Source organism: Temnothorax nylanderi, unplaced genomic scaffold, assembly GCF_030848795.1.
Source record: "Temnothorax nylanderi isolate EJ_2023f unplaced genomic scaffold, tnyl_v1.0 TNYL_tig0078_pilon, whole genome shotgun sequence".
Classification (NCBI taxonomy): Eukaryota; Metazoa; Arthropoda; class Insecta; order Hymenoptera; family Formicidae; genus Temnothorax; species Temnothorax nylanderi.
Genome location: NW_027249140.1, coordinates 797,431 through 824,425, shown reverse-complemented (window position 1 = coordinate 824,425; position 26,995 = coordinate 797,431). Strand labels below are relative to the sequence as shown.

General features: G+C 33.6%; 2 protein-coding genes across 4 annotated transcripts in view; one reads left to right on the top strand and one right to left on the bottom strand.

Moving 5' to 3' along the window:
* The first annotated feature begins 1,043 nt into the window (after positions 1 to 1,043).
* On the top strand, positions 1,044 to 6,763 carry LOC139774321 (ATP-dependent DNA helicase Q5). Of its 2 annotated transcripts, XM_071709523.1 has the most exons (14): positions 1,044 to 1,458; positions 2,215 to 2,339; positions 2,479 to 2,643; positions 2,822 to 2,998; positions 3,077 to 3,256; positions 3,325 to 3,430; positions 3,510 to 3,621; positions 3,696 to 3,923; positions 4,141 to 4,335; positions 4,437 to 4,557; positions 4,623 to 4,712; positions 4,795 to 4,977; positions 5,191 to 6,316; positions 6,410 to 6,763. In XM_071709523.1, the coding sequence occupies exons 1-14, from the start codon at positions 1,371 to 1,373 to the stop codon at positions 6,457 to 6,459; spliced, it is 2,946 nt and encodes a 981-aa protein (XP_071565624.1). In that variant the 5' UTR covers positions 1,044 to 1,370; the 3' UTR covers positions 6,460 to 6,763. The 2 variants fall into 2 exon arrangements, with proteins under 2 accessions (XP_071565624.1, XP_071565625.1); XM_071709524.1 differs by lacking the exon at positions 4,795 to 4,977 and having other exon boundaries at positions 1,045 to 1,458.
* Positions 6,567 to 26,995, bottom strand: part of LOC139774322 (scavenger receptor class B member 1) — a 38,038-nt gene continuing 17,609 nt past the window's right edge. For both annotated transcript variants that reach the window (XM_071709526.1, XM_071709525.1), the window contains 7 exons: positions 19,946 to 20,201; positions 18,335 to 18,476; positions 12,472 to 12,672; positions 11,892 to 12,116; positions 11,132 to 11,294; positions 10,105 to 10,349; positions 6,567 to 9,880 (listed from right to left, as the gene is read on the bottom strand). In XM_071709526.1, the coding sequence (XP_071565627.1) occupies positions 9,575 to 9,880; positions 10,105 to 10,349; positions 11,132 to 11,294; positions 11,892 to 12,116; positions 12,472 to 12,672; positions 18,335 to 18,476; positions 19,946 to 20,201 (1,538 nt within the window). In that variant the 3' untranslated portion in view covers positions 6,567 to 9,574. The remainder of the gene's footprint in view (positions 9,881 to 10,104; positions 10,350 to 11,131; positions 11,295 to 11,891; positions 12,117 to 12,471; positions 12,673 to 18,334; positions 18,477 to 19,945; positions 20,202 to 26,995) is intronic.

Below are 26,995 nucleotides of genomic sequence, written 5' to 3'. Positions count from 1 at the left end.
GACCTGACGTCCTGAGAGGAGGAGGAGGTCCGAGAGAGACATCGGGCACCGGCGGAGCAACCTTGGGGTAAGTATCACATCTCTTAGCTACATAAAATTAATAATTCGTTTTCATTTATTTAAATTGGTTTATCTTGATAATTTAAAAGTAATTAAAAATCGAGAAATTATCTATATTCTTGTAAAGATCTTTTTCGGTAAAGATAATATTGTATTGCTAAATATTTTATTGAAAGACGAATTAAAGTATGTGTAAGAATTATCTTTTGAAATGTTGATCATTTTGAGCGCTTCTTTAATTTAAATTATGTTTGTATGTTACAGTATCATCGTAGCTACGAGGCTGAATAACTCCGCCTGTTGCGCATCGGGTTGGTGAGTCAGAATTTTTTTTTTGTATTAAGGCAACGAATTCCCAATCAGGTCCCTTATAAATCGTGTCGCGGTATTAGATTTATATTAGATTGTAATACGGGTAGGTAGGGGTAGGAAAATGGATAGGTAGGACTATAGATCGGAATACGGGTAGGTACACTGAGAAAAAAAGTTGTTAACTTGACTAAATGCGTTCAACTAATTACCATTTTTAAATTGAAATATTCAAGTATTTAAATCAAATTACGTCATGTTAGATTTAATATATTTAATTTAAATACTTAAATATTTCAATTAAAAAAATAGTAATCAGTTGAACGCATTTAGTTAATAAGTTAACAACTTTTTTTCAGTATAGAGACAGGGGTAGGTAGGTAGGGATACGGGTATGTTGTATATTATATTTTCAACTTTGTAATGTAACTCTTTTATAATGTTGTACATATTGTAAAATAAATTATAAATAAAATAAAATAAATCATAAAAATGTAAAAAACGGATTCTAAAGAAAAGAGGACCGCCGATCGGAATCGGCGGGGGTGGTGGAGGGCCTCTATAGCTTGACCAGCTGTTTCTATCGGATAAAATTTTAGTTAAAATTTAAGCACGGACACGCACCAAAATGATGTTTTATCGGCAGTGTCGGAAAATGAATGTGGCTACGTAGTATGTACCAATTCCGAAAATGGCTGTACTGGCGGTAGTTTACAGGGGCTTCCGACGCGACGGTCCCACGAAAAAGACCAAGATGGCTTCTCTCTGGCTCAACTCAACGTAATCTAACCTAACATAACTCAGGCTAACCTAATCTGATCTCGAGTGCCACTCGATGTGTGTCATGTGGCGCGTGTTCTCGACGAACATATTCGTGCTTGTCGAATACGCAAACCGGCCGGAGAAGACGCGAAAACAGCAGGTGTACGATATCGCAAGGTCTGCTTGCCGTTCGCGTTTTTAAAACCGGCCGAATCGCCAGCGACCAGCGACGAGTGAAAATGCTGCGGAGCGTCTTGAAGTCCAAGTTCGGCTACGACGAATTCAAAAATGACATTCAGAAGCAGGCCACTACTGCCGTTTACAAAGGTTTTTTTTTTTTTTTTAGTTAAATGTTCATCCTTTTTCGGATTATCGCTCTCAGTAGCCGCAATACCTCCCCCCCCCCCCCGTGCAGCTTTTCCTTTTCCTGATAGACAAATGTCTTAGAATTTTTCATATCATTAATCCAATGGTCTGTTTTCTATTGCTGAACTGGCTGCACTAGTTTAAAGTTGGTCTTTTTCCTTCCAATGTGGAGTAAAAAGGGTTTGTTTTCTAATGTTGAACTGGCTGCACACTAGTTCAGAGTTTATCTTCTTTACCCCACATTGGAAGGAAGAGGATAAACTCTGAATTAGTGCAGCCATTTTAGCAATAGAAAATGGACTTAACATTTTTATAAAAATTGTTAGACTTTCTCAGAATGCTCAGAATTCTTCAGGTTTTTTTAAATGCAAATTGGAATGTTTTCAGAAGAACTCAGACAAAATATTAATAAAATATTTCAGATTTTTCCTGCCTACACATCTTTATAGAAATCTGAATAAATATGAGAAAATCTGTGCAATTTATCATACGTAGAAATTTCCATACGTATTAATACTGAAATATTCTGAAAATCCTTATCCAATTGTTTCTAAAAGTATCTGAGAAATTTTATATATTTTCATATTTATTATTTCATAAGTCTCTTACAAAATTTCTGAGAAAATATAAGCAATTTTTTCCCTATCTTTTTTTTTATTCATGAGCGAGTATTTCATAAAAGCTGAATGATAAACCACGAAACGTTGACGATTCTAGGAAAGCAAGATATATTTGTGTGCATGCCCACGGGTTCTGGGAAGTCTCTCTGTTTTCAATTACCAGCGATAATGAAGGAACAGAAAGTTGCAATTGTCTTCTCGCCGCTCCTGGCTCTGATGAAGGTACTCTTCGTACATTGTCCATATAAGATTAGTCCGTATCTTTTCAGCATATATTTCTTTTGTATAAAAAAACCTGGAAGTAGGGAAAGAGAAATTTTAACACTGATTCAATACTTGAATATTGATTTAATTTCTGCAGAATCAAGTAGACTTTTTGGTGAGCAAGAAAATAAATGCCTGCTCCTTGAACTCCACTACTTCCAGCAAAGAGAGGAATTCCATTATGAAAGATATACTGTCGGATGCACCGAAGATAAGATTATTGTACGTCACTCCTGAAATGGGAGCGCAACATCATTTTCAGGTATTCTTTTGTTAATTGAAAGAAATAACTTTATTTACTTTTTATTGCTTTATATCTATTGTGTCTGTACGCATGGTAATTAAGGAATAATCATAAATTATTTCAAAAGATATATTAAGATTTTGATTTGGATACTTTAATATTTTTCATCACGATATAATTTCTATTTAATTTACAGGAAACCATAACTCAAATGCAGAAGAAAAAAACGCTTTCTTATTTTGTTATCGACGAAGCTCATTGTTTGAGTGAATGGGGTCATGATTTTAGACCAACTTATAGACAGTTGGGAACGTTTAAAAAATTGTGTCCCAAGATACCTATCGTTGCATTAACAGCGACTGCTGCGAAACAGGTAAAACTCTAAGAAAATATGAATATTTACAATTTTGATTATTACTATATTATTCTAACATGTTGAATATTGTTGTAGGTAAAGGACGATATTATCCAAAGCTTGCACATGAAAGATGCAGCGATATTTTCTCAACCGGTATTTCGTCCTAATTTATATTACGACGTGTGGTTTCAAGAAATGTTAGACAAACCATTTGTACATCTAAGAAATTTTATCTTGGACGCCCTTGGCCCCTCAGATATTTCTATTCCTATGGTGAGTTAAATTCTTCACCCGTGGTATTCTATGAATTGTACAGAATAATGGATCCTTCGTATTTTTAGCACAAAAGAAATTGTGGTATCATTTATTGTAGAAAGAAGGAAGCAACTGAAACTGTTGCGCATAAATTGACTCTTGCGGGTATTACTACGCTTGCGTATCATGGAAGTATGTGATTTGTATAGCACGCTTTAATTTAAACAAACTTGCAAAAAGATGATACTATTTTATTTTAACATTTGAATAGGCTTAAAAGCTCAGGAACGTAATGAGGTACAAAATAAGTGGACGAGAGGTGAAGTACCTGTCATCGCGGCAACGTGTAGTTTCGGGATGGGTGTTGACAAGGGATCTGTTAGGTAGCTTCGACATTTCCGAAAAGCAATATTGCATGCTAAGAAAAAAAATATGCTTATTATATGAATATGTATAGGTTTGTGGTTCATTGGACGGTACCTCAGAATATTGCAGCGTATTATCAAGAATCAGGAAGGGCTGGCAGAGATGGCAATCCTGCATTCTGCCGCATTTATTTTAGTAACGAAGAATATGGGCCTATTTCGTTCCTTATCAAAGAGGAAATCTCCCATAAGAACACGGAACTTGTAAAACTTAAATGGCAAAATTTTGAGAAAAGCGTTGCGTATTGTTTAGAGGCAAAGTACGATCTTTATTCTTTCTCAAGAATTAAATTATAATAAATAAGAATGGGAAAATATACTCATTTAGAAACTTTTAATATTGCGTTTCTACATTTTTTAAGTAAAAAAGATGAATATATTAGAAGTGAAACAGTAGGACTTGAGATACTTCAAGAATCACTTGGCATTTTATATATACTGATATACTGAATAGATATATTGTATGCTATTATATAGATGTCGACATGCGGTATTCTCTAAATATTTCGGGGATTCTCCACCGCCTTGCAAAAATAGATGCGATGTTTGTAAAAATAAGGACGAAGTACAAGCGAGGATTGCTCAATTTGAAATGTGTCAGACTAGATCTAAAAAACCCCGAAATAATATGGGCAGTGTGATGCAAATGGGCTACAGTGATGATGATGAAATGTATGTAAATAATTACTCAAACAATTTTATATTTGCAACAAATATATTTTTGCATTATGCAATGGTGCTCACAAGTGTTCGTAATTGTATAATAATAATAGGGATGCATTCAATGAGTCAGAAGAATCAAGGGAGAAAATAATAGTGGCTGAAAAGCGAGAGAGAAGAGAACTTATTATGGAGCAGTTTGCACTCCGACGTGGTAAATCTAAGGAGAATGAAGTGAGTTTGTGAGCAAATTTTTTTTTGTACACCGTTGTTTCTATCTTTTTATTCATTTCTTATAGGTAAGGCGACAGAATATGAAGGATGCGAAAGTAGCGCATGTTCGTGCAGCCAATAGTACAGATAAAAAAATTAAGGGTTTAACTGTTCAAGTAAGACATTACGCATTAGCTTTTTGTATAAAATATTACCAATATCTTTACACAATTCTCATTATTTTTTCATTATTTTAAGATACGCGAACACTTTTACAATGAATTAAAAACAGCGTTACTTGAAAATTATGAAAATTTGCATACGGAAATTGACAAACAATTGCAAGAGGAAAATATGCACGATGTAGCTAATAGTATAGAATACAAAATATTTTCTAATTCGAAAGTACCAAATAAATACAAATTTGATATATCTAAATTGGTATGTAATATTTTCTATAGATATCTTTATATAAATGCTATATCTTTTATAAACTCTTCATACTAAAAGAATTAAACGACTTGAATAAACATATCAATTATTTTAGAATCAAATTTTCTTGTATATGGAACTATGAAACTGATGATACATTTATTATTATTATTATTATTTTAAATATGAATATTCTTTATTTTATTTGCTTCATTCATACAGATTTCGTCAATACGAAAATGTACTAATAGTAATACTATGTACGAAGCGATACGTGACTATAATGAGACTGAATTTCATAATACCGAATTTAATTCTGACAGTATCGATATGTCCAATAATGAACAAATAATAGATACAGTCGAAACAGGATTTACCGGAAATGCTTGTCTGTCAAACAGTCGTAAAGATACTTTCCCTTTCGCTTTCAAAACTGCATCAGAGATTATAAATGAAGAAAGATTACGAGTATCTACGTTAGACAAGGATAAAAATGCTCAATTTAAAGAATTATCTGTTAGTAATACTGCACAAAAATATACACACGAAAATGATAAACCACAGATGGAAATATCAAGTGGTTTTGTTTGTGCGCGAGAAATTCACGAGAGCAATGTGATTAAATCCAATACAAGTTTCTCTAAATCAAAAGTTCGCAGAAGTAAAGCAGATAAGAATGTAAAGAGAGCAGGTAAAACAGTTTATGAGCAGATTTTAGCATCAGCGTCATCATCATCGAAGAAGACTATTGATGAAAGGAGAGATATTTCTTTTGAAACAGAATTAAAAGTGGACAATATTGTTGATTCTATTAAAACTGAAAATAAAAGTAAAGATGGAAGTAAAAATAAAAGAGGCTATGAATCTATTGAATGTCACGAGGATGACATAAAATCTGCTAAGAAAAAAAGAATTGTACATAACGAATACATCGATAAAACTAATGATAATGTAACCGATAAAAATATTGATAAAAAAATTTTAGGTGACAAAATTGACACGAAAACGACTAGAAAGAGCACAGATACAAACATTAATATTAATGCTGTAAATAATGATTCATCGAGAACGACAAAAAATAACACAGAAAAGTATCTTAAAATAAAAGCTAATGTAGAATTAAAGAAAAAGGAAGAAATCGCACACACATCTCGTTCAAAACATCACACGAATAGCAATAGTAACAGAGCAAAAGTACTTGCAGATAAAGCTACACAATTTAAAACAGCAGAAATTTTAAAGTCGTATCTAATGAAATACTACCCATCAAAACGTCTTCCGGATAGGGCGACGTTTTCAAAAACTTGCAGAGAAATGCATTATGATATGCTGCAAAAGAAAATATTTGGTACGATAGCTTAAAAATTTATAATATGATTTTATAGAATGTATTTAAGTTTTAGAACTTTTGTCGCAATTGATAAATGATATTTGATTTCAGATAAAGAAGGAATACACGACTTTGTTGTAAGTTTCATGAGTCAATCTTAAAAGAGTGTTTATTTCATGTTTAACATGCTTCTGCCTTTTGTGGAAGTGACAGGAGAATGATGCTGTTTATAATCAATGCATTTAATTATGAATAAATTTCTCATATGTATCTGCAAATTCTGGTATTGTATTTATTAAATATTTTTTTATTACATATGGCTAATATACTACCTGTCCATAGAGTTACACAGAAATAATTTCCTTGAGATTTTTTGTTGAACCATATATGATTTGTTGTAATTAAAACTTTTTCTCATAAAATGTAAAAGATATCAAAACAGAAATAAATTTTGTATAATATCAATATGTATATTTCATTAGCTTGGTTATCACACATTTGATGGATATTTTTTTTAGGAAATTCATAACATCATCACACGTTATAAATGTAAAAAATACGCTTTCTAAAATTTACGTAATATCCTACCCGCAAGTTATTACGAAACCTATTCTTATTTCTAAGTATTATATTAAACATGTAATTGCGAGCATATACTTAACACACTTAATATTAAATTTATATCTTCAATATTTGTAATAAATAAGGCAAGATATGTCAGAGAAAAATATTTCTCGCAGAGAACTATCGTTCGTGTACTTATATATTTATTTATGATCTATATATACTAAACTTTTGCTACTCCCCTATTGTGCTTAATTTCCTTAATTCGTATAAGAAACGTATAAAAAGTTCGGTTTCTTTTTACAAGCGATAAAGATAAATGATCTTATCTCTATTAATTTTTTTTTACAATTTGTTTTTAGTATTAAAGACACGTATGAAGTTCTCAGTAAGTATAACATTTCAGTGCACATTACACATTTAATGATTCACTAATTATTTACATATTTACAATGAGGTAAAGAAATCTGCAATGCGGATTATAAGTATATTGCTACATATAGTACCACGTATATAGGGTCACTAACTCATTATGTCATATTACGGAAATAAATAAAAGCTATTTTAATTTTAGGTGATGAATTAAAAATTTTGTACAGCATGTTGGCCGGTCAAAACTATTAGCTCTAATAAGATAATTGATTTGAAAAGGAATAATGAAAATTAAAAATTGAATAATTTGCTGAATGATATCCAAGTCGGCTTGGGGTTCTCTCCACATTTTTGTCACGAGTTCGTGTTATAACAATTGGATCGCTGTCTATGTGAAGAGGAAAGTAACAAGTGACCCATGTGACACGTATCTGAGATCTCTGGATTATACAGAGTAATTCGCTTAATACTACTACTTGGAATATCTCTCTATGGAATTTCGGAATTTTACCGACTATTATTTAATAAATGGCAAGTTTCCAGCAAATGCGACTTTCTTTCTAAAATAAAAGAAAAGAAAATGCAAAATATCAAAATTAAATAAATTAAAGAAGTTAAATGATTCCAAGTGGTAATATTAAATATAGACTAATTTATAGATATTTACTTTATGGATGTTCAAGTACAATACGTATACGCGTTTAAAAAATGATCGATGATTAATCTTATTCATTTCCATCTGAGGAATATTAGAATAGTTAAATTTACGATGACTTTTTAAATGCGATTTTCTTTGTTTTGTTGTGTTGTTATTAAATTATTTCTATTTCTAAATATTATACGTTATATAAAAATTGAGCAATCGTCGATTTAATATCCGTTAACTGTTCAGATTTGAGCTTGGCGACGAATGTATTCTTATGTATATGTTGATGCAGTATTCTGTGTTATATCTATATTATAGAAGTCCGCTATGTTATATTTTTTAAAAATACTGTTCCAAAATAAGAGAGCAAAACGAAATTACAGACATGATTATTAGCATGCCATGTTATTTGATGTACAGCAATTGAAGTTTACTTAGCAGTAATGAAGCACTATTGGTATATTTAACATGAATATATGAAATATCTTCATTACATAATCCTCATCAAAGAGTTACAAAAATTTCTTCAGATGAAGTTTATGCAGATTACAGCTTCTTTTTCTAATTTTTTAATGAAATCTCATTAATTTTATTTAGAAAACTTAATGCATTTTAATTGATGTAATTTCTGAGAGAGAAAAAGGATAGAAGTGGAATGAAAAAGAACAGATGCGTCATTTCGATTGTGTGGTTAAAATGATTCCGACTATGAGATTGGAATAGATAGTGATGAAATAGCTTCACTGTAATAGCAACGTTATATATCTCTTCTTATTTTTTCTTTTTTGATTCTACTTTTTTGTGACTTTTTATGCATTTATTGCGCGTAAATAATGTCTTTTACTATTCTCAGTTGTCTTTGTGCATAATTCTAACGTAATAACTGTTCAAATTGCTTCGGTATTAAATTGTTTCTTTAAGAAATATGTAATACATGAATCTTAGGATATCAAATCGATGAAGCTAAATGTCTTTTGATAAAAAAAAAAACAATATATATCAATCCTTCCCTCATTAAAAGTATAAATTCAGTGCAAGACACAATTTTGTAAGAATTTTTTATAAAAAGTTTAAAAACCTTTTTTAAAGAGAAATTTAATTTTTTTTAAATTTCTAGTAAAACATTACAGTGATGCGAGCAGTTGATATTTATATAATTTGGCATATGAGAAATCTCATTATATATAACGAGCTACGTTATGAGGAAAAAAATAGCTTTGCTCAATACTAGAACGTAGATAAACATTGCTATTAAAACTTGCATATCTCTGTATTAAGTTTATCCTATAAATTAAGAAACAACTTTGTGCAATAAAAATTGTTAACGATGATTATGGAAAATATGAAGTACTGAAAAGTTATCGGGGGAAAATATCGGGTGTTATTTTCATTAATTATTAACAACACCAGTTATATCAAAAGTATAAAAATGGAAGCGTTCGTGAATTGATCTAATCGAAATTGATTAAATCGAATGATGTGATTCCGGATATCGTAACATTAACACTTTAACGATAGTGTAATTCGGATATCCGGTATACAGTAAGAATGACAGTATATATAGATAGCAAAATAATTTACTTTACTGTATTTGCACTGTTTCGCAAACTAATAAGAATAGTGGCCAGAAAGCTATTGAAGAAATAATGTCCTGCCCGTTCTCATTAAAGCTCGATCGATGTATTGATGTATAATTACGCCATTATTAACGTCAGATTCGGATCGGCGGAAGTCAAAAGCGAGCTGTACACCTCCATATCTTTCGCCTTCTGATGGTCGGTTTGCTTGTTGGTCTGCGCCTTTCGTCGCTGCCTTTCCATTTCTAGCCATTCCGACGACGATTTCTTCGTTTGGTAAAACAGTATCCTCATGACGCTCCAGACGAGCAACATTGATCCGGAAAGGAACAGCACATACATTATTATTTCCTCCATGACTGGCATGACATTCAGGTAAAACCAAAAACGGATGTTCATGCTTTTCGGCAGCTTGTACATTCCCTGAGAAACAAAGAATATCTTTTATTGTCTCACATCGTTCGATGCAATTTTATACGATCGAGTATAAAATGAAGAAGAATATATCGCTAATATTGCGAATCAATATACGTAATTATGTGGAAGTAACGAAAAATCACTCCTTTTCGACTGATTCTTTAGAAGACAATTTTAAAGGAACATTACTAACTAAATTCTGTCTTGATTACTTCGATATTTGCACTTACAATTTCGAACCATAGCAACGGAAGCGTCAACTCGGAGAACTTCTCCACTCGAGCCATGTGTTCGATATTCTGTAGAGCCATGTTAATTTGGAATCGGGATGCCAGATCCATGGGTATCCCGGACTTCGGCTGGATGAAGAAGTAGGATTCGTGCAACTCCTTCGTGGGGTTTAATCCGTCGACCGCTTCCAGCAGCGACGGGTCGCTCTTGTAAAAGTGCGGGTACGACAGGGCGATCGGAAATCCTGTATAAAAGTCGAGGAAATCTTATAATATACGTCAACGCGATTTTGTTTCATTTGACAGGTCTAGTTTGAACACGAAAATCTAGGTATCCGATTGAAATTATCGGATCACAACACGAGATGCGAATTCCCTTAAGATGTTGCGTCGCTCGCATTACTCAGTGGAAATTAGCTTCTTTTTTTTATGACGTAATCAACATGACATAAGTTTATTATTATATCACGCTGTGAGATTCTTGTTGTGTTTTATCGACACAGGTACATGATTAAGGTGGAAATTATCGCGTCGCATTAATTTCAAAGACGAGTCTGCTGGATCTGATGTTTGTCGAAGAAATGATTCCAAACGTAAATTATCTCTAATTGCCAAACGTATCGTTTAGGTATACGACTGCTTTTTTTTCCTTTTTGTCCTTCATTCGCGTCTCGAATTGGAACCGTTGATTTTTATTGCAACATGACCAAAGCAATCGGAATCTTGCAATACCACTTCGGAGACAAGTCGGATGGCCGTGACCATAAATAGCATGCGACGCGATAATCATCGATTTTGTGATGCATATCGAAATTCCTTTTTCTTCCAAGTTTATCTCTTATAAAAAACACTCGGCAAGATGACTTAAGACACTCAGCAAGTTACGTAAGAGCCGAATATATGAATATTGATAACAATATGTACTGAACAATTAAATACGCATTAAATGTAATGATTTATTCATCGAAAGTGTTTGACTTAAATTTGACTGAAATTAAATTTGCATACTGATGTCTAGATATCTTACCGTAATAGCAATCGGTCACATCGATTAAGCCAGGCTTCAGACAGACTCCTTCACGACAGAAGCATTTGTTTTCTGGGTTCACTGCGCCGTTATCCAATTCGTTCTCCATGAACGTGAATTGGTACGTGTCCAGGCCCTGAATCACCTTTTCTCCGACTCGTACCTTTGGAAGAAATATTATTATAAAGGGATATTCTCTCTTATTAGAGAAGAATTTTTTAATTTCTACATTTTTCCAAATTATATACTAGCACTAACATTATTAATATTTCATTATTGTAATAACACGTATTTCCAATATTTTGTTTATTAATTACGCATATTTAAAAATTGTTAATGCAAAATTTATATAATAATACAAATAAATCCAGTTTTTGAATAACGAAGATATTGAGATAGATATTTTAATAGCTTCTACATAAACGTTTGATAATAAAAGATTTTATTTCAATTGCGTTCAAGTTTACTTTACAGATTTTTAATTTAACGATCAGCTCTGAAGTTGACTTCTCAATGTTAAGATGTAAAAAGAAGAAAAGGTACAAAAGGAGAATTCTTCCCAGGAAAGCTTGCCGAGTTACTCGACAGGTAGATCTGTCAATAAGAATTGCATAAGAATAATTTACGAGCATTCTGTATAAGGGAAGAAAGTTAATAATAGAAGAAAGAACGTTACATACAAATCGCATGAGTCGGCAGAAGGTTCTTGACCGAACTGTTTAACCATTTCGTCGTGATGATTGCAAATGATCAAACTTACCATTCGTTCGCTTCGGCAGAGGCTCTTGCGAAAGAAGAGGATCGTGTCGTTAGGCTCGATGTAGCTCGGGAACTTAACACCGTCGCTCGCACCTTGCACATTCGCGCATTTACCAGTCCACTGCGGCAGGTTCACGTTCCCATTATACGTATCGATCAAGCCTGTCATTCGGACATCGGTCTCTCCCGTGTAAATCGTCTCGTAATCACCTTCGAAATCGTACATCTGTGAAGCGTAGCGAATGCAAGATTTGTATTATATCGTGAGGCTTCTGCATCCTAGACAAAATGTACATTATCAGAACATTAGAAAAATGTCTGCGTTAAATACATATTAATATATAGAATTTGAAATGTTTTTATTCGATAGTTGCAAATGGATGAGCTCTAAATTTAATCGAGTTTTATACATTTACGGTAAAGAATGCAAATAATTAAAAATCTTTATGGCTATCTTAAAAAAAGCTACGTTGGTTAGCTTAGAAAAAAAAATATATTATTACAAATAAAATCGCTTATATATAATTGCGATCATTACTATATCTAATGTACTTTAGAAGTCGCTGATGCTTATTCCTTACCCTATCGATTAATCCCAATTTATCGAACTTGATCCAGGTGGGCATTACACTATTGCCAAGGGTAACGAGAGTCGATTGGTAGCCGAACATAAATTCATGTGCGGTCATTTGAACCAGGGGTTGAGTATCCGTCCGACGGATCAGCGTGTTGAGGCCCCATCTGGATATGTATGAGGCGTCTTTCATCACATTCGTGATGCTCTGTAACAATAGACAGAAAAATAAGAGATAATAGCACGTATAATGGACCTGGCAAAAACACGCTATTATTTGCTTAATTAAAATAATTGATTTCATTATAAGCCGACATTGAGATTATATAATTGCATTAAACTTTGCGTACTTATCGCTCGCGTGTTACGCACTGACGTAAGAAGATCAAGTTGTTAACTCCATTCATCATTTGATTCTTATTTTCATCATCCCGTTAACAAAGTGAAAAGTGATTTTCATGCAATAATTAGAAGCAATATTATCGGTTAATACACAATAGAACGGGGTGTTTATTTATATATTCAAATAACTAATATAAAATTCTATATTTTAAATTTAAAGACGTTCTCCAGTCCTTATACTAGAGAAAATCGATTTTCTTAGGATTTTCTTGAAACTGTGAATATACGTTAATTTAGGTGTGCTTTATGCGTGGTATAAATTTCAGTACCTCTTCCGGTATAAAAAATAAAGATACTGAGCCTCAAAGTTTCAACTTTTACTAATGAAAAGGTTTTCCAGGCCAAACGGTAAGAGATACGAGGTTGGCCAAGAGGACCAAAGTTGCTCCTTTCGTCGAGTTCTATAAGGAAAAAATGCCAAAACTAAAAAAAATTAAATTTAAATTTTTTTTTGAAACTTTGAGGCTCAGTATCTTTATTTTTTATACCGGAAGAGGTACTGAAATTTATACCACGCATAAAGCACACCTAAATTAACGTATATTCACAGTTTTAAGAAAATCCTAAGAAAATCGATTTTCTCTAGTATAAGGACCGGAGAACGTCCTTAAGTTACTAAAAAACTACTATTATTTAAAAAAAATGAAAATAAGTACGAATAGATGTATATATTCATAGCTAATTATTGAAGTGTAAATTATGTGATCCATTAAATTGCTGGATCACCGACGTGTTATTGACATTTGTTGTCCGTTGACATTTATTGTGTGTCGTTATAATATGTCGCTCTTTATCAAATTAAGTATGACATATCAATATCTCTCAACAGAAGAAAGAAAAATGCATTCGCAATCTTCAGACATTCTTCATCCACGCGATTGTCAGGGTCATTGACTTTACTGATAACAAGACTCTACGATAGTAATAAACAATGACACACGTGGTTTCTATCTAGAGTATCCTACACAATTCTAGAATGTTCGTTCTATCTAATTAACCGGTTTCTATCTAGCATCTTACAAAATTCTAGAAAATTTGTTCTGTTCGAAATTGTATTATATGTAGAAAATAAGCAAGAGTTTAAATAAAAATAAAAAATAATACTGATTTGTGTGCCTTGTAAAATTTTTCAGTATGTTTCCGATAATATATGTTTCAATGGCAATATAACAAACTACATTATTATAAATTATAGTACTGTCGTTAAAAATTAAATTTTTGAAAACTTACTATAAGATGAGTCCAATAAGATAAAAAATAAAAAATAAAAAAAATTGATTTTTTAAGAACAGATTTTTAGAGGAAGAATTTTTTTATGTTTTAATTTATTTGTTTGATAAATATAAATTTTAATAGAGATGTAAAATGTAATAATTAGAAAATCATTTTTATTACATCTCTCTTAATTTTAATGCCATTGAATTTTCAAGAGACTCCATATAACTCGGTAGTAATACTAGTAATTAACGTCAATAAATAATGGCTACTGCGTGCAATAGAAAAGCTGAATATAAACGAAACGCTTTCTCTCGTGCGACCTTTTAAATAGATAAGAGTGTTTACGGCGTATCTATTACTCTTAACTGACGGCTTTACAATTTGCGTGCCCACGAGGAATGTATTGCTTAAGTGGATTCTTCGCGAAACACGGTTCACTGCACCTCTTGCACATTAAACAGCGAATTTAATTAAATGTTGAGATTCTATTTCTTCGTAAACGCAATAACTTTTAAAACAATCACCGTGTCGGCACAACAGGTGGATTTATGTAGCACGTAAGACGCAAACAGGACATTGTAATGTACCAATCTATTTTGCATTAGGATTTTTGTAAATAGTTATGATTTAATAATTTAGCTCTTAATCAAATCGTCGAGTCACGTTTGTAGCATTGACTTGAAAACTATTTTATAATAGCCGCGCGTGATTTGTGATTGCGTGAATTGCTATAAAGAAATTTCACATAAATAATTCTATAATTTAATTTAAAATTAATTTATTTTGTCAATTTATTTATATTCTAACATCAATTAATTTTACGCTTGTAAAAATATGACATGTTTAATTAATTAATTTCTTAAATATTGGTATATAATGGTTTTATAAGAAAAGATTAATCAATCAAGCTTTAAAAGGTAGATATGAAAAAATGACATATGTATGGTTTTTTATCTTAAAAATATTGTCATTACTCCTGTAATGAAAAGCTCATCGTTTTGCATGAATTTACATAATTGGGCAGTAACAGCGATTATTTGTCATGATAGAGTCAGCTAATGGATATAAATGTGATTTTGAGACATAATGCACGTTTCTTCATTGTTCGTTAAGTATAGTATTAATATGACAAGTTGTATGACTAGGTTAATAAGCGCGTTACATCGTCAATTTTGCGTTTTACGCATCATCATTTGCATGTTCAAACCAGTACGAATGGAAGTATATTTACTTGCGTTAACAACGCAACTATTAATTGTTTTAGATTAACTTCTGTTTATAGCATAAGTATAAGTGCCCCTCAAGATTGCTTTTTACCATTCGATACTTTAAATGTTGACATGGTTCTCGAAAGTTTTAAGTTTTTATACGAAATTGTTTTACAATGAGACGCTCCGCCGCGTACGTCTTATTCTCTTTAAATATCTGCATGTAATTAAACGGTGTCATGATTCGCCGTATCATTCATTTACACGATGAAATGTGGAACGCCACATTGTGCGATTATTTTCGATAATGTTAACAATGAGAACAATGAGTTTTTTATTGAAAGAACTGTCGAAACTACGATACTTGACAGTAAGAATGCACCCATTGTTCTCATTATAAGCATTTAAATTATTGAAAGAATCAATTGAAGATTTGTACGAGAAATTATATAAAAATATGTAATGTAATAAAAAAAGAAAAAAAAACAGATAGCAGTATTTGACACCAATCAAAAAATAATTAAGTTAATGTCGAATTTGAAAGTCATGATTGGGAGGGAGTCTTGCGCAAACATTGTGCAAACATTAATAGTAATCGAATTTCTCCGAGGTGACGATGGAAAGAGCGTTTAGCTTGTGCACCTCTTAAGTAGCATCCGAATGCGTCTTCCTGGATTCTCTCGGGGCTGCTTGACCGCGCCAGGCAAACGCGACCGGTTTCTCGAGGAGATGCATTTCTGCATCTCGCGAGTGGAAACTTCGGCGTAACGCGGCAACATATTCTAGAGAAATTTGCATCGCGTTGAAAGAATACGTCAGAATATGGAATATTTAATTGCCGTTTCGCGGTATAATATTACGTAAAGTAGTCGGCAATCGGAGTCAGCGCGAGTTCTTATCACTTGCGTAATATCTGGGTTAACTTGTGTCTAAGTCACAAGTTACAATTCTATTAATTATACGACCATATGACATATATCACGAAAATAATACAGTCCACTGGATTTTCTCGCACTCCAGTAAGATAATCTCGAGAATAAGCAGTCAGCTGCGAGCGCGCGTAAATATTCATGAGTAAAAACTCGATCGCTTAATATTGCGCGTTTTATATTTAGTTTTACTGGTGACACAATGAGGTATAACGCGGGACGCGTTTGCCGGGAGCACCTGGTTTTCCAATTAATAAATTAATCGTCGCAAAAACATATGCATATCCGAGAAAACGCGGCGGTGTCGTTAGTATTATATAAGGATATGGAATGTGTGTCGTTCATAAACTGACGCACATAATAAAGATTCTTGAATCTCGCCGGGAAACGGAGGGTCTTTGCGAAATCGATCGTAATTAATGGTTTGTTGTTAAAATTTACGACGTGCCAGATCGTGCCATATCGAATAAATGAAATGCCATAGAAATGTCGGAGAAGTCCGAGTTTCCAATAAACTTCGCTTGCATCAGCGTAGATCAGCACTAACTCACAATTAGGATTAGATTGCAGACGTTTAGTGCAAGTGAGTCGGTGACTAAGTCGTCTCATGTTGCAATCGAAATATTTTTTATGTTATTGTTTTCCGTATACGCATCATATTTTTGTTTGTCAACTGATTCTTACGATTACGATACGTTGCATTGCACGCGATATTAGAATATTTAATTAATTAAAAAATTTAATACTTTATCATCAAAAAAATGTTCAAGGATCAGTAATCGTTGAAATCGTGAGCAATATAAAAAGAAAGGATTTTGTAACATACATATCCATTAACCTATTAAATTAATTAATAATTAAACGTTATAATTTACATATATCACGGACATCCATTAGATATCTAATACCATTAGTAACAAAAAATTTCTATCATCAGTATTAATTAAAAGTCTGAATATAGTAAGTTGTTTGATGATTATCTAAAAGATATATATGTGCACCAGGCACATTCCGATATCCTTCATGCCCGTAAGAAAAACGGAATTAATTAATTGTAATCTGATATATTACTAGTATGTTAATGTAAACGTACGTAGGTGCGATAAAAATATAATAGTTTTTGTTAGTCTCTGCATTTATTATTACGCATTTACTCCTTAATTATATACTATTTTTACTCGAGCTATACGTCATTGGTTAATAGTCATACGTCTCAGAGATGTTTGGGTTTCTTCCATTACGGAATTTATACAATTCATATTATTTATCTGAACAAAGTTTACAGCTCTGTTACATATTATCGCTATTGTCACGTCTCGATATGCGCGATGTTGAATAATACTCGATAAGTTTTCGGTAATCCTAGATATCAAGTCAGACGTGTCGAACGTGTCGCAAATGACGATAATAAAGCATGTCCCTCGATTAATTGTATCATTCTCGATAATTAAATGTTTCTTCGAACCGCGTAATAAAAAAATTTCGTTCGATTTCTCATCGATTTATACGTTAAGAGCACGCCTTAAAAGCTTAACTTTTAATCAGTTATTCTGTCCGCAAGTTAATTATTCTTTAATTAGCGTGTATCAATCACTGTCTGAGATCGATACAGTTCTTTATGATTAGTATAATCGATACAATCTACGATTTTCTTTATGATTAGTACAAATTAATTCTAAAGTCTGTTCTGTAATTAGCCGTAATTAGACGGAATAAGTAAGATTTAAAAGATCTCGAATTAGTACACGATTGATATATTTATAAAATTGGAGATCTCGCCTTATATATCTTAATTAATTTATCTTAATTAACAAACGCCTCATTAATTTTAATTAATAAACAAATTAATTTTCAATTAACTGAATTCAATGTACAGAAAGGGAAATGGAAAGTAATCGTTAATCAAAATCTTATCGTATTATATTTCTAAAATTTTTTCACTTTTAACAGGACCGGCACGTTTCACAGAGTGAGCGACTAGTCATTTTTGCACGAACGGGCTCGTTTATCAGAACGAACGTGCACATTAATCGTGTCTCGTTTACGCGTCCGATAAGGTAAGGTCTCTCACCATATTATTTACGATTTACAAGAGCAATATTTTACTACTTACGAATAGCGCGATATTCGGCATTATTACGAGGTCCTCTTCCGTGCCGTTGCTCATTTCCGGAATGTATGTCAGTGGATGCATTGGTACCGTCGATAGCGTACCATTGTCATTGAAAACTACCTTTGCGTGCTCGATGGTTTCTCTGCAACGAGAATTATGATATGATGTTAGCCATTAATTTGTCATCATATCCGTGCAATTATATTAAAATACATTCTTTTGCATCTCGCGTACAATTTTTGAAAATACACTTTTCGGCACAGGCCAAATGTGTCGTTGTGCAATTGAATTTTTATTATATGAAAATATCATTGATAAAAATAATATTTATAGATAGAGATGATATATTTATAGAATTATATAGATAGGGATTATATAAGATTATATTTAAACACGATGTGATTATGTATAATAGAAAAACATTACTGTGATTTATACAAAAAAGAGTTATTTAAATATTATCGGAATAAAGATATTATTGGAAGATATAAAAATTACTTTTAGATAGTAACTATATTACAATTACAATTAGAGTATAATTCTCTGCAAAATTTATTTAACGAATTATTTTTAATTCAGGCATATAATATTGGATAAAGCTTTTTTTGTCAATTTTTTAAAATTCAAGTTTTCGAAAGAGATTACAGATTTGTACTTCTTCCTAGTTATCTATATTCCTTTCAATTTTATTCTGCTATTTTTATGTATATGCCTTTTTTCTTTCTGTTACTCTGCTATTAATTTTACAAGCGTGCGTTTAAGGAATAATTAGTTGAAAGGTTGTCGATTGATAATGAATTGGTGTGAGCTTGAGTCATTTCAGCCAAGGACAATCACATTCGATCGGGCGAGTGCAATACATTATGCAAATTCACCTCGTTTCAATGCCGGGGATGAAAAACACGAGTGCAATTGAACGACGGTGATTGTCTCGTCGAAAGGATAAGTGTACGCGGAATAGCCGCGCAAACTAGATCGTGTGAATTTAATAATTATTATTTACGAGATGACTAATTATTTCTTCTGCGCTCTTGACGGCCTTCACTTTCCTGCGATATCGAAAAAAATTCTCTTTTACTACAGGAGTATATAATTTCCACTCTGCGTTGGAGTTTTCCATTCTGGCTCGAGCTACCTTTCTTTAACATGCAATCGAATGTACTTCTTTAAATAGTCATATAAGTCATTTAAATGCCATTTAACTCAAAGGTATTTCCTTTTTTTTATTCTATTAGATTCTTCATTTAAGGCTTAGATATCTAAAAAGAGCAAGAATGTTTTTGAAACAAATTCGTGACGTAGTTCGATTCAGATGCTCGATAAATGACAGAACACAAAATTATAATGATAACAACGAGACATAGGCCGGTATTCATAGTCGATTCTTATTTCAAGACCGCATCTCAAGATGCTAATACGGCTCTGCAGTGATTGGTTAATGACATCTTAAGATTGTACTTAAGACGGTCTTAAATATAAGAACCGACTATGAATACCGGCCATAGGTTGAATGAATCGCGGTTCATGATCTGTTCTTAACTCGAGCTATATAAAACAGCGATTATGGGTGTTCTTATGAACAGGATTCCATAAAATTATTATGCTCATTACTTGTACACGTAGGGCCCAACTTCTTGGAATCGTAGCTTGCTTTCCTCGCCGCTCAGGTATTGGTCGCGATTTGTTACGTTAAACAGGTAAACCTTGAGGTAGAGGTCGACCTCGGGTTTTCGCCATAACTCGAAGGTCTCGCCGCCATCGCCGAAGGGCAATTTCCACTTGAAGATTAATTCATAGGGGTGATACAGCAGGGTAAGACAGCCGCATACCAGGCTAAGTAGGCCGAGAGTCATCAGTATGAAGGTATCTGTGGGCAAAAAACGGTAAAGGCGTTATCCAAACGAGCCGTTAACCAACGATTGTGGAATCTGCTGAAATTATAGCGAAGCCATAAAGCAGCTGTAATCAGATATCTTTTCTAACAAGGCTGCTTTTACCCTATTATTTCTCATACCTGTCTATACGTACTCTGATCTTCTCGTCGAGCGATCTTCTATAGGATAAAATTACTTCCTTATACATAACAGAGAAGATGCTCGATATTTGCACTTCTGCATCTTAGAAATAGTTCGAGAAGATGTCTTTATTTTTGCATTTTACAAATATTTTTAATTGTTCTGAATAATATACGTTATACAACATTCATTTAAAGATATCGAAAATAAGAAGACCGTTGCATATAATCTTGAAGATCAGAGAAGTTTTATTATGAAATGTTATAATATAAATTCTAACCGATTTCTGACAAATATAACCATAATATTTCCCTCGCCCAAATAGAAGGTATTAAATATGTTATAGCTAGCGCAACACAGAGCGCAGTTGTGAAATATAATTAATTGTTTTCTGCGAAGTGATTTATTGGGGCAGTAATATTACTGTTTCCTGTACTTTTCTATCTTGGCTGCATTTACGAATCCCAGTGCTAATCTTAGCGATTTTGATCGCCAGATAAACATGACTTACACGAATATTGCAGCAACTTTCATAGATATTTTCTATGGTTTCGTAATTTATGCGCCCGCCGAGGGAAATACCCTGCTTTTCTTTGACCAATGACTCGTGGCATCGTAACTTTTGCAGCGGGCATTATTGCGATATTGGAATTACAATGGAGGGTTAATCGAGTGAACAAATAATCTCTTGATAGCGCGTCGTGTATTGCGCGATCAAGAGATCTCCTCTATAACTTTTCGCCGCGAGGATGAGAAATGGTACTCGACCGTTTACGGTGGTTAGCGATGAGTGCAATCAGGCAACCACTTTGAAACTGAGAGATCGACTTTTCGTTTAGCTATTTTATCTTCAACATAAACGAAGATTGATGTTAATTTGGTCACTTATGTAACAATCAATGTCAGTATAATGTAAATGTATAAAGTCATTAATACTTTATATATAATATATATATATATATATTATATATATATATATATATATATATAAACGCACTGTACAAGAACACTTATGAGTAAATTTTAAATATAAAATATAATTAAATATAAATTCTAATTAGGCTAGCAAATTCTGTGTTTTGCTTTCTCATAGAAGAAGCTTTGTTTTCGTTTGCTTTTTTATCTTTCTTATCAGTAAAACTTGGAAGCTTTGTATTGTTTTTCTTATTTTAATATGTCTAACACATTTTTATTACGGATACCATTCCGAATAATAAGCTACTAATATAAAAACATATAGAGAAATAAATCACTTTTTTAATCTAATAATCTAATATTCCCTTATGTACAATTTTCTGTAATTTAATAATTAGAATGCGAATAAGAGAATATTAAAAGTTAATAGAAAAATTAAAATTGTGCGAAATAATTACATTAATTTTCAACTAATTTCTTTCTGCAATTTCTGTTTTTATGCTTATACTGACGTATTTTTAAAGATATTTTTGGAGAAATAGTTAAATTCATTAAATCTCAATAAATACTTTTTAGCAATTGATACTATTAATTATACTTAAATTCTTGTCTGGTATTTATGGGTGTGTTGCTTATTGTATGCAACTGTCGTTTATACCAAGAGAGGCGTATATATTATGCAAATCCTTGGATTATTACAATTTATTACGCAGTCATCAAGCAAAACAATGTTAGCAGTGCGAATATCTACGCATTGTTATCGTATAATTCATCCGGTTCAGACAAGCGATACGAGGAAAAAACCTTGGATCTTTAAGATTAGATGCAAACGTCTCCTGATTTTGCTTCCGATATCTTAGACAGGACAAATTGTTACTCCTGATTTTTCGCATGAATAATTTGTTCTTTAACGCAAAACCACTCTGTCATCATCAAGTTTAAAGTACGCAGTTAACTCTTAATATGATTTCCTTTGATGTCTATGTGGCTATTTTATTTCTTGTTTTTTTGAAGTTTACGATTATAGCGCTTGCTCGCTTATACCGCATTACGTATAATGTTATAGCGTTATATATCCTGTTTTAGCTACTAAAGACTAGGATCTCTTTGACAAATTGATTGTTCTTTAGCGGCGTAGTCAAAAAAAGCTTGTTATATTCCGTGATTCTCCATTTACTGAAGAATGTTTTATTATTTATTTGTTTAAAATTTTATTTAAGAGCTTTATTTTGTTACTTATTACCAGAAATATTAGTACATGAAAAAGTGATTTAGCATTATAGCTTTTTCATTTTTTATGTAGCTCTCGATCGTCATTTTAATACGTATCATATTAAACGTATCATTTTAAACGTATATACTCATTAATATTAATTAAACAGCTAAGAGAAATAACTAATTAGATTTGTGTCAAAAACCTCGTCGTCGATAAAAAATAAATCAATGCGTAACATGATCGCGAGACAGCAATTTAGAACGTAAATGTAGGAAGTATTCTAAAACCAAAGATAAGGATGTGAATTATTAGCAATTATTAATTATTATTAATTATTATCAACGCCAACGTTTGTTATTGCAAAATTCGCAGTTGATATAGCCGTGCGTTGTATGTCGAATCCGAGTGTCCTCGTACTGGTATTCTATCGACTTGAACGACATTTTTTTGTTCCAGCGCGGACGACTCTGAATGACTATCGAACGCGTATCGCGGCGCCAATCTCTTTTTCCTCGATGCACACTCGATGACGCACAGCGCGCGACGCGCGACCGTGCTACCGTAACAGTTAAGTAATCCTACAAGATCACGCTCAAGATATGCCGATGTGTATTGCGGAAGTATAATGGGAGAGATTTATTCGCACGCTTCTCTGTGTACGAAGGACATCGGGCACTGCTCGATATTTATCGATCAAAGATTATCTCGTTGCGCCCACGCATCGCTATTTCCCTACAAACGATCCTTAGATTTTCTAATAGATACACAATTGCAAACAGGACATATTTTAAATGTCGTATAATTCGCAATAGAGTTATGTAAGCTCTTTTAAATTGTTACATCGATGCGAATCACGCTAAAATATATTATTGATATATACATATAAATATACATGTATCGAGCAAGTTCTTCTCGATGAAAAATATGTGATACATACTTTAGAAAAAAATTGTTTTACTTAAATAATATAAAAATTATTTAATGTCATTAAATAATCGTTAATTTTAATTGTTAGATTTATATATTAATTCTTCATTAATTAAACGAAAGAACTCTTTGAGAAATCGAAGAGTTCCTTCCGCGAGGTGTTAGGTTGCGTAAAGATATATTTGTGTAATTATTGATATTGTGTATAATAACATTGTGTCGTGATTAAAAATTGCGATTAAAAAGCGAAAGTTAAATTTACTGGAGTACAATTAAGCTATAAACGTCCACGTGTTCGCGCGTGTCATGTTGTCATAGTCGTCCAGGCCGTAGAAAAGGCGTTCTGCTCGCCGCCTGTTGCAAGATTGCTGGCAACGTACGACTGTGTCGTAATGATTTTCCGGTGGTAATCGAGACGAGACTGTAAATGCATGATCAAATAGAAAGTGCATAGTTACGCCGCGTATTCCTCTATTCTACATTGTTTTACACTTAGCATGTACCGCGTACGGTAGTTGCGTCCGTGTGTGTCAGCAGACACGCGGCGTGTGTCAGCACGTGGAAACTTTGTCAACCTTTCGATGACGTTACAGGGCAAACTTGACACGTAATTATTGGCGAAGATTGACTCGATAAAAATATGGACAAGCCGGCAGTTCATAAATGTCAGCTTCTGCCTGTAATCATCTAACTATCAATTAATTAACACCGACTGTCAATCATCTAGCAGGTGTTAATTAAGAGTAGATAAAAAGTACGTAAATCAGGGAGCTCGTTCGAGCGATTTCCCGCCGGTTCGCGATGACGTTTCGACTTTGCGCAACGTAGATAAGTAGTCGTCGGTAGTTTAGCCCTCGCGGTTTTCACTGCGACGAAATATAATCTAAGAAAGCGGTGCGAGTTTCTCTCGCGCGCATTTTCGCCGGCTGTTGCCTCACGTCGTGCTATTTGCAATGAAAATCAATTTGATAATTCTACGGAGTTAGTTTGCCCGCCGGATTTTACTGCGGTTGATTTTATCTGCGCGCGGTTTGCGGCAAAGCGCTGTTTAACTGTTCGCGAACTGGTTCCGACCGCGTTCTCGTTTATATCTCGCATTCCTTCATCGGACCTACAATCCTCGTCATCGGGCACTGTTTCGTTTCGATCGTATTTTTCTCGGCGTTCTTTATTTCGCGACGGGTCCTTACGTAATACGCCGATAAATCCTCAAATGACGGTACCGCAATGGTGGTATGTGCGAGAGGGCCGTTTACATAACTGGCACCTGCTGACCGTTTTAAGAGTGTCAATTTCTATCTTGTTCGTTAAATTCGATACATGCGATTCGTGTAGGCGCATGTAGGCGTTAGTGGCCGGTAATGATTTTTGTTCGTACGTTTACCGACCTACATGTATGTGTAGGCGCTTTTTCGGAATGTCGTTTTTATCTTACTTCCGTAACAACAAGAATTCGCCGTGCTCTTTGCATTTAAACAAAGCAAGAAAGCTGATATGTCTTCGACGTGATATAATGCAAATTGTAGTAAAATATCTTGAGGCATTTGTCTGTTTGTTTCATTATTTCCGAAATTTTGTCGACGCAACTTGTTGACTTTGTTTTTTTAAATTAATTAACACAATCATAAGACGGTATCGTATACGGGCTTCTGTATCACTAATGTGTGCTTGGCTTTCAAAACGTACTATTATCCAAGTGGAATAATCCCAGGATCAGATAAGGTAGTCAACAAAATAGTTTTTATATATGCATGGTAATTAAGAAGTACACGTTCGCACGCATGTATACCTAACAAGCGGAGTAATAATCTGGAAATTTCTGCAGGATTTTGCCGTCACTTTATAGCAAACCGGTTCTCTGATCGATCCTCTTTTTTTTTCTCTTAGGTACAAGTTTCCAATGCCATCGCTGTGTAAAATATTCCATTATATATATTTAATGCGCATTTGTGCGTCATCCGGTTTACCGTCGGTTTCCCGTCGCAATTGTGCGAAACTAATTATAATTAAATACGGACGCATATGTGTCATACATCAATGTTCGATCCGAACAGGACTTTGTGCGATCATTACATCCCTTTCGTTTGACGAGGTACGAGTGCAACGTATCATTGAAATGTTCTTTTGTGCGCTTCTAAATTCTTGTGTAAACTAATTTTAAAATAAATTTTAAAGATGCGTTTTCCGTTCGATCGATTGGAGATTGATTCTTTCTTCGCGAAAATCTGAAAATTTGGGTTATACTTCATTAAAAAAATCTCCAGCTTTTAATTCATCACAAAAGAATTCAGTAATTTAAAACTAGATTACAAATCTGCCAAACGTCAAAAATTAAAGTATCACGAGAAGAAATGGCATTTCATTACTGGTTTGTTGGAGGAAGAGTCGATTTCAGTACATTGGTATTCATAGAGAATTTCTACGTTCGTATCCGAGACAGCCACGCTATCTGATAGAGGCGATCGCGCACTTTCGTATAAGCATTTTGTATGTATATATAAGCCCATAAAAATGATAATTAGGAGGATAAGTGCGAGCTACCGTCTGGGACGGACGGCTGTGTCTCGTTTTAGGTCAATGGTGGAGTCGCGTATTGTGCACGGGATGAGAAAGCATTAACCGTGGAAGATATATACATCGCGTCTGTAACTTGACAGATAACTGTCCGGTCCATTCATGACTCGTCGTATTCCGTTAACGCGGATCGTACAAAGCGAAACTTCCTCAGGTGCGACGGATGATACATTCCTCGCGCGCGCGCGCGCGCGCACGACCAATAACGATCCATGCGCGGCTGCCTGTTACGAACAACGTACTCGTGATCTGAGTGCGAAGATGATATAGGCCGCATTTGGGCGGTTTTATTTCGGCGCGTCCTACCGTCGTGAATCACGTCAATCACGCAATCTACGTCTCACGAATATTTAAACGCATGGCCGTTCCCCCGTTTTGCAGTTTTGAAACTAAACAATCCGACGTATTTACCGCGGAGATATAATTAATCCGCTTCTATAAAGGCAAACAGGTTAAATCAAAACATGATGAACATAATCTGAAATCTGGTTCCTGGTCCTATAAAAAAATTTCGACGACGCAATTATTAAGTCAGAATTCAGGTATACTAGACAATCTTCTTCTTAATTTGTATAGGATGCAAATTTTATTACAACTTAATAGGCGAGAGAATATGCCGAACGGATTTTTTGCGGTGATCATGTATTTTTCAGCGACACCGTCTTTTCGGTTTGATGATCAGTTTCGTTTAACGAAAATTAATCGGTTAATTATTTTCGTTATTCGTTTAATAAAGATTTTCGTACGAGTAACTTTTCTTTTCCCGTAATATCTTGTAAATAATTTTCCGATAAGTCTCGTAGAGCCCTTGCTTGTCAAGTTTCGGAATAAAACAATCGTTAAAATGCTCGTATTGTACATTACATACATATTTTATTCGCAGGAGCCTTCGCCGAACATTCACATCTCACTCGGACAATAAACGCGCGTCGTTAATGTAAAGTGAATCCGTACTCGCGCGGAAGTGTTTTATGATATTTTGACGGGCTTTGTGGTACCGCGGCGAGATGGTAC